The sequence below is a fragment of the Leguminivora glycinivorella genome, chromosome 14 (assembly GCF_023078275.1).
Source record: "Leguminivora glycinivorella isolate SPB_JAAS2020 chromosome 14, LegGlyc_1.1, whole genome shotgun sequence".
NCBI classification, from domain to species: domain Eukaryota; kingdom Metazoa; phylum Arthropoda; class Insecta; order Lepidoptera; family Tortricidae; genus Leguminivora; species Leguminivora glycinivorella.
In genome coordinates this window covers 2,370,035-2,387,497 of record NC_062984.1, presented here as the reverse complement: position 1 = coordinate 2,387,497, position 17,463 = coordinate 2,370,035, and the positions used below count along the sequence as shown (strand labels likewise).

General features: G+C 36.0%; 1 protein-coding gene across 1 annotated transcript in view; it reads left to right on the top strand.

Annotated features, from left to right (window-relative positions):
* Nucleotides 1-9,094: 9,094 nt before the first annotated feature.
* Nucleotides 9,095-17,463, top strand: part of LOC125233490 — a 276,525-nt gene continuing 268,156 nt past the window's right edge. Inside the window, exon 1 of the mRNA XM_048139528.1 lies at nucleotides 9,095-9,215. Within this exon, the coding sequence (XP_047995485.1) occupies nucleotides 9,176-9,215 (40 nt within the window). The 5' untranslated portion in view covers nucleotides 9,095-9,175. The remainder of the gene's footprint in view (nucleotides 9,216-17,463) is intronic.

Here is a 17,463-nt window from a genome sequence, read left to right as displayed (position 1 = left end):
CAAAACAAAAATTAAAGACGCACTAAAACACGCCATGTCACTGAAATGGAAATGGGCAGGCCAGATAGCGAGACACCAGGACAACAGATGGACTTTGCTATCAACGAAGTGGCTTGGTCCCGCAGGAAAAAGACGAGATGGACGTCAAAAGGCAAGATGGGTCGACGATGTTGTAAAAACAGCTGGTAAAAATTGGATAACCACAGCCCAAGACAGACAAACATGGAAAAAGATGGAGGAGGCTTTCTACCCGAAAGGGGCCATACAATAATATAAATACATATAAACATTCAAATACGCAATAACATGTATGGAAAATAAAAAGCTATAATAATAAGAAGAAGTAGGTATACTTACTTGCAAAATCGCAATAACCCAAAATGAGTTTTGGCCTCAAACACAAGAGCCCGTCTCTTTCCTCGGTCTTGAGCGGTATTACGGCTCAGCCACGACATTGGTCTAAGCGCGACAGCGGTGAGCGGCGGCCATACATTGGAGCGAGACACAGCGATAGGACTTTTCATTCGCACGTATGGCTGCCGCTCACCGCTGCCGCGCTTAGACCAATGTCGTGGCTGGGCCGTTATATAGCGCTCGCCTTTCCCCGACGCACGGTGGGCTGGATGGCTCGAAAAGAGGACATTCGCACTTTTTTTAGAAAATCATTTTTTGAAAAATTCTATCCGATAGAGAATTATATAAGGAACAATAAATGTGGAATACATTTTTTTCGAAATAAGGCGAATTGACAGCAGAAAAAAATAAAGTCTGTTTTTTTTTGTATGGGACCCAAAAATAGGTATCTTGTTTCTCAGAAACTATTAGAGGTCCCGTCTTCTACCTTTCAAGACTTTGTTCTTCTACTTTTATAAAGTAGGAAACGGTAAGCAGATGTTTTATACAGGTGCTGTTTTTTTTTAGTCCAGTAAAAAGTCCACACATTTTCAATTTTTTCGTCTGTCTTTTTTGGGTTTTTAGATTTTGGGTCCCATTTTTCTGCTGTCAATATGCCTTATTTCGAAAAAATCTATTCTACATTTATTGTTCCTTATATAATTCTCTATCGGATAGCATTTTTCAAAAAATGATTTTCTGAAAAAAGTACGAATGTCCTCTTTTCGAGCCATAGCCCACCGTGCGACGCCTAGCTCACGGAGGTCTATCTCCACTCTATCCGCCCAGTTTTTATAAGCGTATATTAAGCGTTTTATAGTTAAAAAATCATTCATAAGAGCTTGTGTGATAGGCAACGCGATAAAATTACTACAATTGCAAACTCTTTTAGGCCTGATTTAGACGGCGTGCGAACTCGCATGCGATTTTAGTTACATTGCGGGCTGTCGAGGTTACATAAGTTTGTACATCCATCAAATACCTCAATGTAATAAAACTTGTATGCGAGTTCTCGTACCGTCTAAATAAGCCCTAGGTTGCGGTGAAGACAGACCAGTGATTACAAAGTATAATAACCTAACAACAAAATTGCAATTTTGAAAAAAGCCCCGACATAGTTATATGCCGATTTTCATGAAACAGTCATGTCTTTAGACTTATATTGACCGGGATATAGACCGTGATTACGTTTTTGATTTTTGTCTATATCCCGGTCAATATAAGTCTAAGTAATGAAAATAACCGTGAATCATTCAAAACTCTTAGTCATGTCTTTGTCTATGAACACTTCAGACTCATTCGGCTTTCAAACAAAAAAAAAACTAAATCTAAATCGGTACATCCGTTCGGGAGCTACGGTGCCACGGACAGACACCCATGTAGTGTATAGGTGTCTCGAGTACATATGGCAGTCGGTGTCCGAGTGCGATGGAGCACGGACGTGCGGTGTGTATTGGCGAGCCAACCCGATGTATATAGTGTAATAGCGTGACATTACAAGTGGCGACGAGGATGGGATAAAAGCAAGTACTTACCACGTGAATCTAGTATTCGGAAAAGATGGGATAGAAACATAAGTAACATAACCTATAAAATCGAGTAACGATGCGCCATGATGCACCGTTATCTTTTTGTAAACAGGTTTGGTTACCTGCCGTTTTAAATTACTGGCATTCTTAGTAGTTTCGGAACGTAATGAAGCTAAATGAAAGTGTTCATTAAATACTACAAAGCGAAATGATTATATCGGCAGTTTTTCAAGAATTAAGTCAAAACCAAATAAAAATAAATGAAATGTTATTTCTTTCAACCGTGCGAATATAAACCTTAAGCAGGTAACCGAACGATGCAATTAATAAAATGTTTGAGGCAATTGACAACATACGGCCAGCCTTCCTAGATTGTCATGCCTATACAGGTGTCGGTGTGTGGCTCCTACCTACCTAGTAAACGGTTTGGTTACCTACCTAGATTGCCAAATGTTTTTAGGTACCAAAATGTTATTTGAGTTTATGTGTAGTGGGTTTATAAAATTGATTTATTATTTTACATAAATCACAGCCCGGAATCATTACAATAATTTCCGTCCAACCAAAAGAAATGATATTTATTTTTAATTAGTGAAGTTACCATCTACCTGTTGGTTGGTTTAATACACAAAATTATGTGATGTTGCTAAATTTATGAATGGTTAAGCTATTTACCTAAATAAGGCATTTACTTGAATGATAAAATGTTGTACAACCATCAAACTTAAATGTCCTATGGTAGCATTAGTCGATGTTTGAAAGTAAGGTGAAAACCAAAACAAACTAGATAAATACTTACCTAAGTATACTTCCTTACAGGGGTGAATTTACGTAAAAGTAACGTAAGTCACGACTTCATTAAGTGGTTATTTGAACTACAGCTGCAAATGAAAGGATCTATGCATATGTCGGGAAAGTAACACTTATTTAGAGATAGATTATCACTTGAACGTGAATCTTTTGAATTGATTGAACATGCCATAAAATCGTGACTAATACTCTTGTCGCGGATTGACTTACGTAAACATTCCTAACGCCGATTTCGAGCAGTTTTATCTGAGTATTTAATTACTTAAAAACCAGAAAACTAGATGGGTTCACATTAAGTGCTAAATATACCTACTTATAATAAATAAAGAAATATACACCCTGTTGTTATTGGATTACGTTAACTTAAAAAAAAAAGAGATTCATTACATCAAATAAAATTAATTTATCTATGAAACTAGCGTCGTAATTCTTGCGGTTATCGAGTTAAAAAAAAAAAAAGTGCTGAATACAACAATTCCTAATGTTATTTGTTTTGACATATGCCGTCAATCACTTGACTCTAACTTGAATGTTAATCTTAAGGGTCTCTCACAATAATAAATTAATTTATTATGTATGAAAAGGATGAACATTTTTTATTGCATATTTACCTAAAAGTGATATACAGGATGGTTCTTGATAATGAACCTAACGACGTGTCAAATTTAACGGAAAAAAACACGGTATAGAACAAAAAAAAAATACATTTTTGAAGCACTTATGATAAGCAGTTTCCATCTAAGTATTAAATTACTTTGTCAGTAAAGTCGGCAGAAAAAAGAGGCATTAAACGGATATGCAACTCTGTACATTCAATTGTATCGAACATTTAATTGGCACCTAAGTACTATGAAATTTTATGCCATTTGTGGCTGAAAATAAGGCATTAAATTGCGAATTTGAAAACAGCACATGGAGGTGCACTCTGTACATTCAATTGTATTGTTTAGTATTGACCATTTAAATGGCATCTAAATACTATGAAATTTTATGCCATTTGTGGCTGAAAATAAGGCATTAAATTGCGAATTTGGAAACAGCAGATTACAGAATCTGGACATTTAATTGTCATGTGTGTGAATTGGATAACAGAAATTCTGGTTATTAAGCTAGTTAATACAGCAGATTACCGAATCTGGACATTAAATTGTCATGGAAAAAAAAACCTACTGGTAACAGAATAACAATGATCTGACCTGTAGGTACAGTGTGCACGGCTCATTCAAAGCAGATAAAATGTATCTGGTCATTAATTTGACATGACTTTAGCCTTACGAGGATAAATATAGATATATGTGGAACCAGCAGATTACTGAATCTGGACATTTAATTGTCATGTAAAAAAAAAAAAAAAAACTGAACATTGAATTGTTGCAAATATGAGCTTAATGATAATAACCTAAACACGAAGTAAATTACGGTTATACTGGTTGAACGTGCGCTTAAATGACGCTTAGATCAGATGATAAATGCTAACTGAGCCTTCAATTGTCATAATAGTAGATTGACGTCGGTCAATAAATATCATTAAATTGAAACCGAAATAAATTACACATATGAAAGAAAAAATACCAAGGCATCCAGTGCCTGAGAGTCTGAGACAACTACCCCAGTAAAATACTCAAGTACAATGACTGAGTACTTTGAGATAGCATAATTTGAAATATTTTCAATATAATATATTTTGACTTGTGTTAGTTAGAATCATTAAATTGATTGGGTACAGGTTGCCCCAAGAAAGTCCAGTATGGCTTCTTAATTGTCGTTGGAGGCATTTGACAGCGAAGGTGATCCTACATCAGTAGGAGTTCGGTGGGAGCGCTGGAAAAGAGCACTCTTTATATACCTAGATGCCGCTAACGTCAATCAGAGTGAAAAGAGTGAAAAAAATAAATAAATAAAGACAGTTCATTGGTTTGACATTGCATTGTATATAAAAAAAACACGTAGTGGTGCAGCTGAATTGAATAAAATTAAGCGAACGCTTGATACATTTCAACAACGCGGAAAAAAAAAAAGAAGTTGCTAACTCTGCTTACCGTCAACAAGGCTTTGTCAGTATGGGTGACCTCAAGAGAAAGACATGCCTATTTAAGTTGATCTATGATAGATTTTCAAAGACAATCTACGTCAGTTGAAAATCATTACAAAAATATATTGGTACTGAAGGTACTCGTTATCAGTTAGGGTAATAGGTACATACTGCAGAGATTCATGTAGGTGAATCTCATACAAGTCAGGTGTCCAGTTAAAACAAATAAACTAATGGATCTGTGAGCCTCTATTGAACTAACATAGAAAAAAAAATAAGAAATAAAAATGCTGAACTTGTTTGCGTAATTTCACGGGAGGATATTGAAATGTGGTCTCTCTTTCGTGAATACATATTAAATTTGTATAAGATTTTCCAAGCGAACTAGTAACCTAAGTTTGTAAATTTATAAAATAAATCTCACTAGTGACCTTATTTCGTCTGGTCAAGAAAATGAACAAAAGGACAACAATCAGCGGCTGAATCAGCTTTGTCTGTAGTGATTGTAAAATGTTAAATAATCACAGATTTCAATGCTTCACGTCAATTATCTAGGTACCTAACTACTTACAATGCACATTATTTAGAAGTTAGGGAACATGATTCTATTCTATATATAAATGGATTGATAGACGGATGTGAAGTTAAGGGTACAACTGAGAGAAATTTGCCTTGTGAATCTAACAAACTCGTCTTGTTGCGTGTTTATCTGTTTGAAACAATAGTAAGTAAAGGGAATAAATCACAATATTGATGATACTAGTCGAATTTGTACGAACCAAACAACAAGGTCAAACTTGTTAAAATATATTTTATTGAATCAGCCAAACATATGTTTAAATCAATATGTGACATGTGCTTTTACAAAATCGACTTGTTGGTTTAAATAAAAGATTGGTTCAAAAAAAAAAAAAAAAAAAAAACAATAATATTTCCTCCCACGAACGCTCCGGCTGTGGAATGAGCTATGTCAAGGTATTCCCCGATGAACTACAGTATGGGGTTCTAAAAAAAAAAAAAGGGAGTATACAAGTTTCTAAATGGGTCGACGACGCGCATGTGACACCCCTTGAGTTGCAGGCGTCCATAGGTTACGGTGACCGCTTTCAATTAGGAGGCCCTATAACTGTTTGCCACCGACGTGGTATAAAAAAAAATGTAGAAGGAAGTGTAACTACACTTAACAACATCAAACTTGTAGTTGGAATGAAAGAACACGTAGGCGCAATTTTAACATCAGGTGTGACTATGGTCAATCGCCAATCAGCAAAAAAAAAAAAGTGGTTTTGTAATTTCTTTAATAATCGTATTATAAAATAGCCTAGCCTAAGAGTTAAGATCTTAAGATAGATAAAGAGATAATAATAATAAAAAAAAGATGTTGATAAAATACTTTAAAAGAAAAGTGTTATCTAAAATATATACATACTGTGTAGATATAAATCGGATGTTAGTATAATTGGGTCAATTGGGTAAGCACTTCTTAAATAGTATATGAACAGCTATCTATTTTAGAAAATTAATCGTTGATTACTTTGTGTGGTACAAAGTATCTACGAGAAAGAAAGCTGATCATGATGAAACAAAATCAATAAAACGATAAAGTGGATACGTGACCCTGAATAGGATTTTAATGCATATTCTATATAGTATCTCTATGTATTACAATGCAATGAATCACGAGCCCTTTCAATCCAGAAAAAAAAAACAGTAGACAGTAAAAGTTTTAATAACTATGCACTGCAATTTATAATTAAATTTATGAGTAGATCTAACTAAACATTATAATATCCGTAAGTATTATAAATTGCATTAGATGAAATGAAAAATGAAATAAAATGAAATAAATGTTTATTCAAAAACTAAACCTACAACTAAATTTATCTTCTGCCAAACCAGAGTATGGTTTGTCGGCAGACGAGGCTCCAGATACATTAGGTTCTATAACTAAATACTTATATGTACTATTTACTAGTTACTAGCAATAATAGGTGCATATAATGAAGTATAGGGCCGATACAATCAGTTATCAATGTTGTCATCAATAATTACCTAATATACATTAGACGCCTGACAAGCGACCTATTAAAAAAAAAAATGTAAATCATGAAAAGGTATGAAATTAGTGAAATATTATTGTACGAGCCGTACACCACAGACAGACAGACACGTCAAACTTATAACACCCCGTCGATTTGCGTCGGAGGTTAAAAAAAGTTTGAATACAACTACGGAGTAGTTTCAATAATTCATCACGAGAGACAATTCAATTCAGTTTTGTAACTGTTATAAATTTCATTGAAATTTTACATTACACCATCATCGATTCAAAAGGTATTTTTAGATACAAATAAACCTTTTATCGGTACTTCAAAAACAAAGGGTGGGCGTACAAAAGACGAAGATCGTCACTACTTTTAAAAATCTCGTATCTCATGCTTCTCCTCAAAGTTAAAACGCAGTAAGTCTATATGCATTCCATACATACTTACTACAATTTTCTTTTCATTGACAGACGAAGATACAAGTTTTTTTTTAAAGTAGTGACGAGATGTCGGTAAACAGTGGGTAGGCACTTAAACCCAGATCTTGTTTCGCCTTTTTTCTATTTCTGGAAAAAAGTTATATACTGTCTGGGACTAGGACGACCGGTCTGGCCTAGCGGGTAGTGACCCTGCCTGCTAAGCCGCGGTCCCGGGTTCGAATCCTGGTAAGGGCATGTTGTGTGATGAGCACAGATATTTGTTCCTGAGTCATGGATGTTTTCTATGTATTTGTATATTAAATATATCGTTGTCTGTACCCACAACACAAGCCTTCTTGAGCTTACCGTGGGACTCAGTCGATCTGTGTAAGAATGTCCTATAATATTTATTTATATACGCTACTTGACCCTTTTTTAAGTCTCTCTTCTATTATTAATTACTGTTCAACGAACCGGAAAAAAAATGCCATATTTTACTATGAGTTGAAAACCGCAAAAAATATTTTAAGAGTATTATACTTTTATTTAATCAGGTAAAGTCAGTCAGCCATTCTACTGGAAAATAACATTTAATGACGTTTAAAGAATATAAGGCACAAATGTCACTTATGATTCGACAGAGTTAGGTTGGACCCTATGAATCATAATATATGACGTCACTACATACATCGCCGACAGCGTTTACGGTGTGCAAAATAAAAAAAAAATCATAATAGTTTTTAGCCAAAAATACGTAGTCTTCATGCACGTTTAATACCTCAAACCTACAAATATAGGTTTTTTTTAAGTCAAATTCTATAGAAAACAATCATTTATTGTGCCAATTTTGCATATCAAAATTCTATTTAGTCTATTAGTAGCCTACCTACCTACTTGACAACTTAAATTGTGTCCGGAACCGCTCAAAGGCAAAGGAACGTTCAAAAACCACGACACAGCCTCCAATTACCTGTGTAATAGGAAACTAAAAATAAACAGAGCTTATTAAAAATGTCATAGGTTCAGAACGCACGCGCGAGCCGGCGAGAAGTAGCTAAATAGTTGCCAGGGGGGAGAAATTACCCGAGTTTGGGGTAAATGGTTTTGCTTTGTTGTATTATATTTAAAAGTAAAATGATCAAAAAATGTTGTCGTCCAGTACCTACAAATTACATAATAATAAACTTATTAAATGTATTTAGATATTATGATACACTATACTTTTTATTAAGGTTATTGAACCACTTCGTTCATATTCTATTTTATAAGAAATAACTAAAGAGTTTGTAAAAACAGACTGATTTTATATCTTAAATGTAGTAACTGTGCTGTTATTAGGATTACACATTTTTTATCTTTTTTTTTTGTAACGAAGTAATATCTGTACGAAATATTGAACTCCAAAATACATAAGAAAATACGATATTTATATAGTAAAAGTAAATACTGCAAATAGTTATGAAATCAATTATTTGATAAAAACTTAATTTCCACTTTACTTTTTAATCTAATTAATTTTTCCTCTTTTCTCCCAGATGAAATTAATTTATTTCTAATTTGTAATCTTATAAATTCAGACTTTATTTACATGAACATATTTACATAATTATATAAGAAACTAAGCTATCTTATATGGAAAAATAAAAGGAGAATAAGAAGGTTTAAATATTTACGAAGAATAATTTCTCAACTATAAATAATCTCAACACGTTTACGGACACTAAATCTATAGATATCTTTCTTGTCTGTTGTGGTATTTACTTCACAAAATATACCAAAACTTTTCACTCAGGAAAACATACTCACAGCGCTGCAACACCGCTATCTTATCAGCTCAGTATACCCCGGTGAGCCGAAGGGAGCGAACGTTGCCCCACAGCGCGAGTGCAAACCTCTACGGGGATGTGAGTGATCGGAGTAAGTTCAAGTGATGTGGGTGAAGTGAACATGAAAATGGTAGTGGTTCTGTTGCTTGGGATGTTTTTGGGTGAGTTTTTAGATTTAGCCTTTTTTTGGTGTAAAAATAGATTACGATACAAGTGCGAAGAAAAGGAAGTTCGAAACGAGTGGAGATAAATTTAAACACGACCAAAGGGAGTGTTAAAAAAAAACTGTTTATTTCTAAGAAACGTACATGCATTTATGAACTTAACTGCTAATCTTAAATTGAAAAGATTATTTGAGGTAAGGAGTCTAGGTACATATGAATTGTTATTTATTTTATTTATACATTAATAAGTTTTTTCGTTTTTAATAAGTGTTGTTTCAGTATATAACGAGCTTGGCTACAGGTTCGACTTTCTAATGAGTCTATCAATTCATTTGGAAATCTATTCAGTATCCGCGGTAATGTGCATTTCCATACTCCTCGCCCGTACTCATTGTTGGTTTTTTCGATCTCATTATGTTGGAATGTTATCTAAGTTACGAAGCCGCAAAGGTCGTGTTTTTTCCGTAAGTATTTTATGTTATTGTAGTATTGAGTTATCGACACGAGTTACGTATTTGTGTACTGGTTACCATCAATAAACTATGATTGTGGGGTGATTAGATTACTAACTCTCAAATACAAAGTGGTAACGAAATACTTTGAGTAAACAAGAGAAAAAAAGCTGTACGTGTTTAAAGACTTAGTTAACACTTTCGAAACCGGGCTCTACGCGGCGCTACGACATTTTCGCTACATACGGGTTTCCCCATGTAATCGGCTACGCTTCTACGAGCGGTGTGCCCGACAGTCGGGTTCTTGGTAGCGAAAGTGTTAATTAATTATTAACTTGACGCTTTTATAAGTAGTTAGGTAGGTATTTTAAAAAACATCATAAGAAATTACCTTTTACTTAGGTACCTGCACAAAGTTTTAAGTCAGGTAAAGGGTTATAAAAAAAATATATTTACTGAGGTAAGGTACAGCGGGGCATATCTCGACTGGGGGGCAAATGTAACTGATCCATTTTTTCCATGTTTTACAATATTTTCATTATTAAATAGAGTGTCCACCGGTTATATAATATGGTAGCCGTGTTCAGTGGATACATGTAGAACTCAACATCATAGTGTAATAATGGAAAAAAATTGATTGGTTACAATTGACCCACGCAGTACCTTATATGTATTTATGTAAGCATAAGCAAATTATGTTTACATAAGCAGCTACTATGTAACATTAGACAGAATTAACCTATATTCGATACAAGCGAGTCCTTCAGTCCCCACATTACAACTTTGCACTCTTGTCAAACTCTTGTACAATCATCGGCATAAAGAAGGGATGATATCTGGGGGGTTACCATGACGTACTAAAGACGTTCAGTTTAGGTTGAGAGAAAGGGACACAGCTATAGCAGTTACATAGCTCCGTCCCTCTCTCTCTCTCTCCTCAGCATTATTATTCCCATCTGATTTTGGGGTCTGCTTTTCCTGTCCTTTCCTTCCACTTCGCACGATCGGACGTGTCGTCGACTGAAACGTCGCAGGCTCTCATGTCTTTTGCTATGGTATCTGCCCATCTCATCTTCGGTCTTCCTCTTCCTCGGGACCCAGCAATGCTCAGATCCATAGCAACGTTTCCTATGTACTCAGGAGGCCTTCTTTTCACGTGTCCATACCATCTCAGTCGACTTTCTTGTAGCTTATCGGCGATATCACGTACTCCGAAGCTACCGCGAACATGTTCATTGCGTATCCTGTCGAGCCTCGTTACTCCGCACATCCACCGAAGCATCTTCATTTCTGTGACTTGGACAGACCGGACATGTTCCTGCTTCATAGCCCACGTTTCACTCCCATAAGTTAGAACTGGTCTTATTATGCTTTTATAGACAAGGCCTTTAAGCTTCACAGGCATCCTCCGGTCGCAGGTAACACCCGTCACTTCACGCCACTTTAGCCAGGCAGCGGCGATACGGTGCTGCAAGTTCCCTTCCAAATTTCCTGAAGCATGTAACATGGTACCCAAGTATTTGTATTCGTCACATCTAGTGACTTGTTGTCCATCGATAACGAGAGGGTCTTCAAGTTGGTTGGGTTTGTTACACACCATGTATTGGGACTTGGAAATACTTAGCATTAGCCCACCCGCTTCTAACTGACGCTTCCAATCACCGAGAGCATCCTCTAACTCCGTCCCTCTCTCTCAACCTAAACTGAACGGCTTTAGCACGTCATGGTAACCCCCCTGTACCACAGTATAATAAAGAGTACTATCGTACAGTATGGCCACTCCCGCTCCCCGCTGAAAGTGCCGCCCACCCCCTCTCGGTTACCTCACAGATACCGCCTGTCAAAAACACGAACAGTCGACCTGTCATATTTCACTCATACAAGCATGGTAGGCGTTCACCTACACGAGCTAAGACTGTGTGCTAGGAACGCGCCTCTTTCAATATATTTGATCGCCAGTGTCCGAGGTGTGTCTGTACCTTGTCGCTTTTAATCCTTTGACAATTTCGTATGACATTTCAAACAAGACGTTAATACGACAAGGTACAGAAATCATCACTTATTTTATTTATGCCGGTGACTGATAAAATGCAACTCCCTCATCTGTTTTTCTTTTTCCAGAGAGCCTTTACCAGTTGGTGAGGTGGAAATGATATTGTTACGTATCACATTTACCCGTTACATAAAGGAAGTCTGATGTTTTCACAAAATAAACCAATACAAATAACAAACTTCATTCTAAGCAAAATAGAGACTTCCTCAAGTGTAAACAGATCTGATGCATGCACTGATCATCCTCCTTGCGTTATCCCGGCATTTGCCACGGCTCATGGGAGCCTGGGATCCCCTTTGACAACTAATCCCAAGATTTGGCGTAGGCACTAGTTTTTACGAAAGCGAATGCCATCTGACCTTCCAACCCGAAGGGTAACTAGGCCTTATTGGAATTAGTCCGGTTTCCTCACGATGTTTTCCTTCACCGAAAAGCGACTGGCAAATATCAAATGACATTTCGCACGTAAGTTTAGAAAAACTCATTGGTACGAGCAGGGTTCGAACCCGCGACCTCCGGATCGAAAGTCGCGCTCTTACCGCTAGGCCACTAGCGCTTATCTGATACATGCACTGAAATAACCATTTCTATCACACAATCGCATTTCTATCACACTTAATTACGTTATTGAAAAATCTAATATTTTTTTTACCCTAAATAGTTATTATTACTTACATACAACATACATAAAATCACGCCTGTATCCCATAAAGGGGTAGGCAGAACACATGAAACTACCTAAGCTTCAGTGCCACTCTTGGCAAATAAGGGGTTGAAAGAAAATGAAACTGTGACATTGCAGTGACAGGTTGCCAGCCTCTCGCCTACGCCACAATTTAACCCATATCCCATAGTCGCCTGCTACGACACCCACGGGAAGAACGGGGGTGGTGAAATTCTTAACCCGTCACCACACAGGCTAGTTATTATTAATATTAGTTTATTATAGTTTTTAAGTTAGTTTTATAATAACATGGTGTTTTTTAGCATATATTGAAATTGTTAATTTATATTGTAGTAGTGCGTTGGTTGTGGTCAAATAAATATTTATGAAACAGTTTACCCTACGTATACGAGGTACATTAATTAAATAGTAAGTGGCTTTTGCCCGCGGCTTTCCTCGTGTTAAATTTTTAAATTGCTGAATGCTTCATACAAACTTCACCCCCCCATTTATAAAAGGAAAGAGACAAAAAATAACCTTTGGCAGTCCCCGTGCCTTCAACTATCTCCACTTAAAAAGTCACGTCAATTTGTCACTCCGTTTTGCCATGACGGACAAAAAAACAGAAACATACATGTTCCCATTTATAATATTAATAATAATAAAAAATAAGTATGCATAACGATTGTTTAGAAAAAATCTGACAAGCTGTTTTTTTTTGCTTGTTCCATAATGTTACCCCCTTTTTGTCAGTATACCCGTCATGGGCTAAGAATCATTAATCTTTTTCCTCCCGTGGGTATCGTAGAAGTGGACTGTGGGACATAGGTTTAATTGTGGCGTAAGCAATAGGCTAAGTAACCTGTCACAGCAATATCACAATTGAGATTTCTTTCAACCCTTTAATTGCCAAGAGTGGCACTGACAGCAGTTTTATACTCTGCATATGCCTTTTGGGAATACAGGCGGGACTTTATGTATGTTTGTATGATTAGATTAGATTAGATTAATTTATTTCTCATTGAACATGTACATTAAATTTTACATGTCAGAATAAAATAAAATGCATTCACAAAAAGATCGTCATTACACAATATCAAAATAATAATAAATTATAATAATGGTCTAAAATCTAAATCATTCGATGTCAGTAGTAAAATTAAGTATACAGGAAAAAATAAAAAATATACAACAAAATACCTTTATTTATGTTTATGTATGTTTGTATGTTATATACATACAAACATACATAAAGTCCCGCCTGTGTTACGTAGCATGGTAGAATTTATTCCGCATCTGCAACCGTCTCGTCTATGTAGTTTTAGTTCAATAGTGCTACGAAAAGCTACAACATGTGCTACGACTGTAGCGCTACGGCCAGGCCTACGTCACTCGCTCATGGTGGCGCGCTAAGTGCAGACAACTAATTTGGATTATAGACAGAGATCGGACGGATTTGCGACATTCTTAGTGACTTACGTCATTTTAATGACTTTTAGATGAGATGACGCACAATAATCCGATCTATGATCGTAGACCAGTGTAGAACCTTTGCACAGTAAACGCCAATGTGACTTCTTATGGCAAATATAACACGGTTTAAATGAGACAGGGTTCAAATTGTTTGACTATACATACCTACCCGCTAGCAGTTGCCTCGAGGTAGCCGAGTGGCGCCACGCGCCCGCCTGTGTAGTCGCGTGACACGTACCTACTATTCTTCTGAGTTTTCGTAGTAACTTATTAGTATTATACGCAACTATGGGAACAAATCAAATTATTTTTACCAAATATTTTGATTTGTATTTTTTTAAGTAGTCACACTACTATATATAAATTAAAAATCGAAATAAGATGTCATATATTAAAGAAAAAATGACGAGCACCACCAGTGGTGAAGACCGGATTCGAACCGGCGTCTTTAGCAATCCGGGCTAACGCCATGAACCCCTAGGCCACCTCGCCACTGGTGGTGCTCGTGATTTTTTCTTTAATATATGACATGGTATTTCGTTTTTTTTATTAGTATTAGTTAAATAAAGCGTAGGTATTTGTCGTTTTGCGGGTAAGTGAAGGATCTGTTACGTTAGTAATTTTTTAATAATCTGTGCTACGGCGTAGCTTAATTAAAATGAGAACGAAGCGAAGCTTGAAGCTACATAATTAACTTATTAAATTTAGTTCCACATATGGTGACGCGTTCTGACAACTTTATTTGGGAATACAGGGTCTTACTATAGTATTTTACAAACCCTATACATAGACAAGTATGCTGTTAGAGTATCATAAGTAAAACCACATCTCGGGTACTGGCGATCATATGAAAGAGGTGCGTTCCTAGCACACATTCTGAAGCTCGTGTAGGTGAACGGGTGTCCTGCCGTTTCGCCAAAAAACGTTTCGTCAAATTTCATTTCCCAATAATCATTTCGCAATAGATTCATTTCCCAAAGTATTGTTTGGCAAAGGTATGTTTCGCAATGATTTTGTTTGGTCAAATTATCATTTGGCACAATTTTACTTAGTCAAATTTTATTTAGTCAAAACTTTATTTCGCAAACGTTTTTAATGGCAAAACTTATATCCCAAAAACATGTTTGGTCAAAATTTCACATCGCAAATTTCGAAAATATTTAGGCATTTGCATTTTCATTTCTACGGGATTAATTTAATTTACCGAAGATTTTTTTTGCCAAATTTAACTTAAAATTGTCAAATGATAATTTCAGTTTTATTCCCAAGGCTTCAGTTGGACACGAAAAGTTTGCTCAACTTTATTTTTGTCAAACTAATATTACTGGACAAAATTATTTTGTCAACTATTTTTTTGTCAAAAAATGTTTCTACAAATTACACCATGCAAAACCACGTTTGACAATACATATTACAAGGCATAAATGTAATGTAATAATTTTATTAGTATTGTAACAGAAAACTCGTGTGTGACAGGGTCAGTTTAGGTGCGACGACGAGCGAAGCGAGGAGGAGCGTGTTAGGTTGACAGTGAGCAAATGGCGTTTTAAAGTAATTAAAAATTAATAGAACATAATGGTCTTGAAAACATAAGGTTTCTTATTAATAGAATGTATCCGGACATGTAAGTGAAATTGTCATCCTTGACATTTGCAGCAGGAGGAAAAAAAGTAGGTACGACATACACATTATTTCACACAAATCTTGGACACATAGTATAAAATCAACAAACAAATTTCCAGTGCACCATTTAATTACAATATATTGGGAAATGGAAATTTTGCCTAACAATACCTTTGACTAAATAATATTTGGTAAAATGAAATTTGACCAAGTAAATATTTTGGGAAACAAATACTTGCCAAAAAAAAGTTTTGCTAAATGTCAATTTGCGATAAGTTGTTTTGCCAAACGTTTATTTGGGAAATGATAATTTGGGAATAATAGTTTGGGATGTGAAACTTTGGGAAACGTTTTTTGGCGAATCGTCAGTAAACCAGGTGAACGCGTACCATGCTTGTATGAGTGAGATATGACAAGTCGACTGGGCGCGTTTTTGACAGGTGGTAACTGTGAGGTAACCGAAAGGGGATGGGCGGCACTTTCAGCGGGGAGCAGGAGTGGCCATACAGTTACGATAGTACTCTTTATTATAATGTGGTAAAACGCTAAATCTATGTACGTGTAAAATATTTTAGTATTCTGTTTGAAAAATAAAAATTCTAACTTCTAAAACAATTGCTGCAACCTAGTCTTAGTAACGCAGAGCCAGAGTTTAAATACTATTATTTATGTTAAACAGAATGCAGATTTTACACCGGAATCCTCGAGAATTATGCTAAAACCATTTTCCATACACGAAACACATAACTGAAACTTCTATGTCTGAAATTAAGTGTTTAAATCATTTTTCAGTCAAGTACCATGGTATGGTACGTGTTTGCCTACACGAGCTTAGACTGTGTGCGTAGGAATGCGCTTCTTTCATATATTTGATCGCCACTGTCCGAGGTGTGCCGTAATAAATAATAAATAAATAAATATTGGGGACACCTTACACAGATGAACTTAACCCCAAACTAAGCAAAGCTTGTACTATGGGTGCTAAGCGACGATATACATACTTAAAAAGATAAATACATACTGTAACAGCACCAAATACTACACCGACCAACGCCGAGCGGCGACAACGGTTTAGTTACCAAAAAACCCGCTAGATGTCGCTGTCAAGGTCCCATAGTATTTGTAGATCGGTGTTAAGATTTTTTACGATTTGGTTAGGCTCGCCGCTTGAAACTTGCTATATATCGAATCTTAGGGATACAAATTCCGATATAATAGACCCCTGCTTCCCTCCGGGAACTACGCGCTATTATTAAGGACTATCCTCAACGTGCTTCCGCTCCAGTTCTCTCTCTCTCTTTCTCTAACTGGCTGGAGAACACGTCTTTGTTCTGAGTCTTTCACTTGTACCGTACGTGTTATCGTACATAATACACACCTCTCACGTGATTTCGGCTTTCCCTTCTCGCCCCGCACGCACCCCCGCTACAATACTTATATATGTCGCAGTAAGATAGATAAAGCCGTTATATAGTTATAACCCTAGGAATATGATTATACGTCGTAACATAGTTAAACGAAAGCGATTAATTGCTATCTTACTAGGAATATAACTATAACACGTTACTAGTTTAGTCATATAGTTATATGACTGGATTCAGTTTAGTGAAATGATTGTTGGCAGGAGTGCGGCGGTGTGGCGGTATTGTTATAACCCTAGGGATATAATTATATACCGTAACATAGCTAAACGAAAGCGATTACTTACTATCTTACTAGGAATATAATTATAATACGTTACTAGTTTAGTTATATAATTATATCACTGGATTAAACTTAGTCTAGGGATATAATTATAATACGTCTCTAGTTAAGTAATATAGTTATATTACTGGATTAAGTTCAGTAGTATAATTGTAGCAGTGTAGTGCGGGATTCGTTTGTTTAGTAACCAAACCTTGTGTACTATGTTCGATACAAAATAAACTTTGTTCTAACGTCAGTGACGGTGTTGTTCTTCCAAATCGTCCCGCTATACGT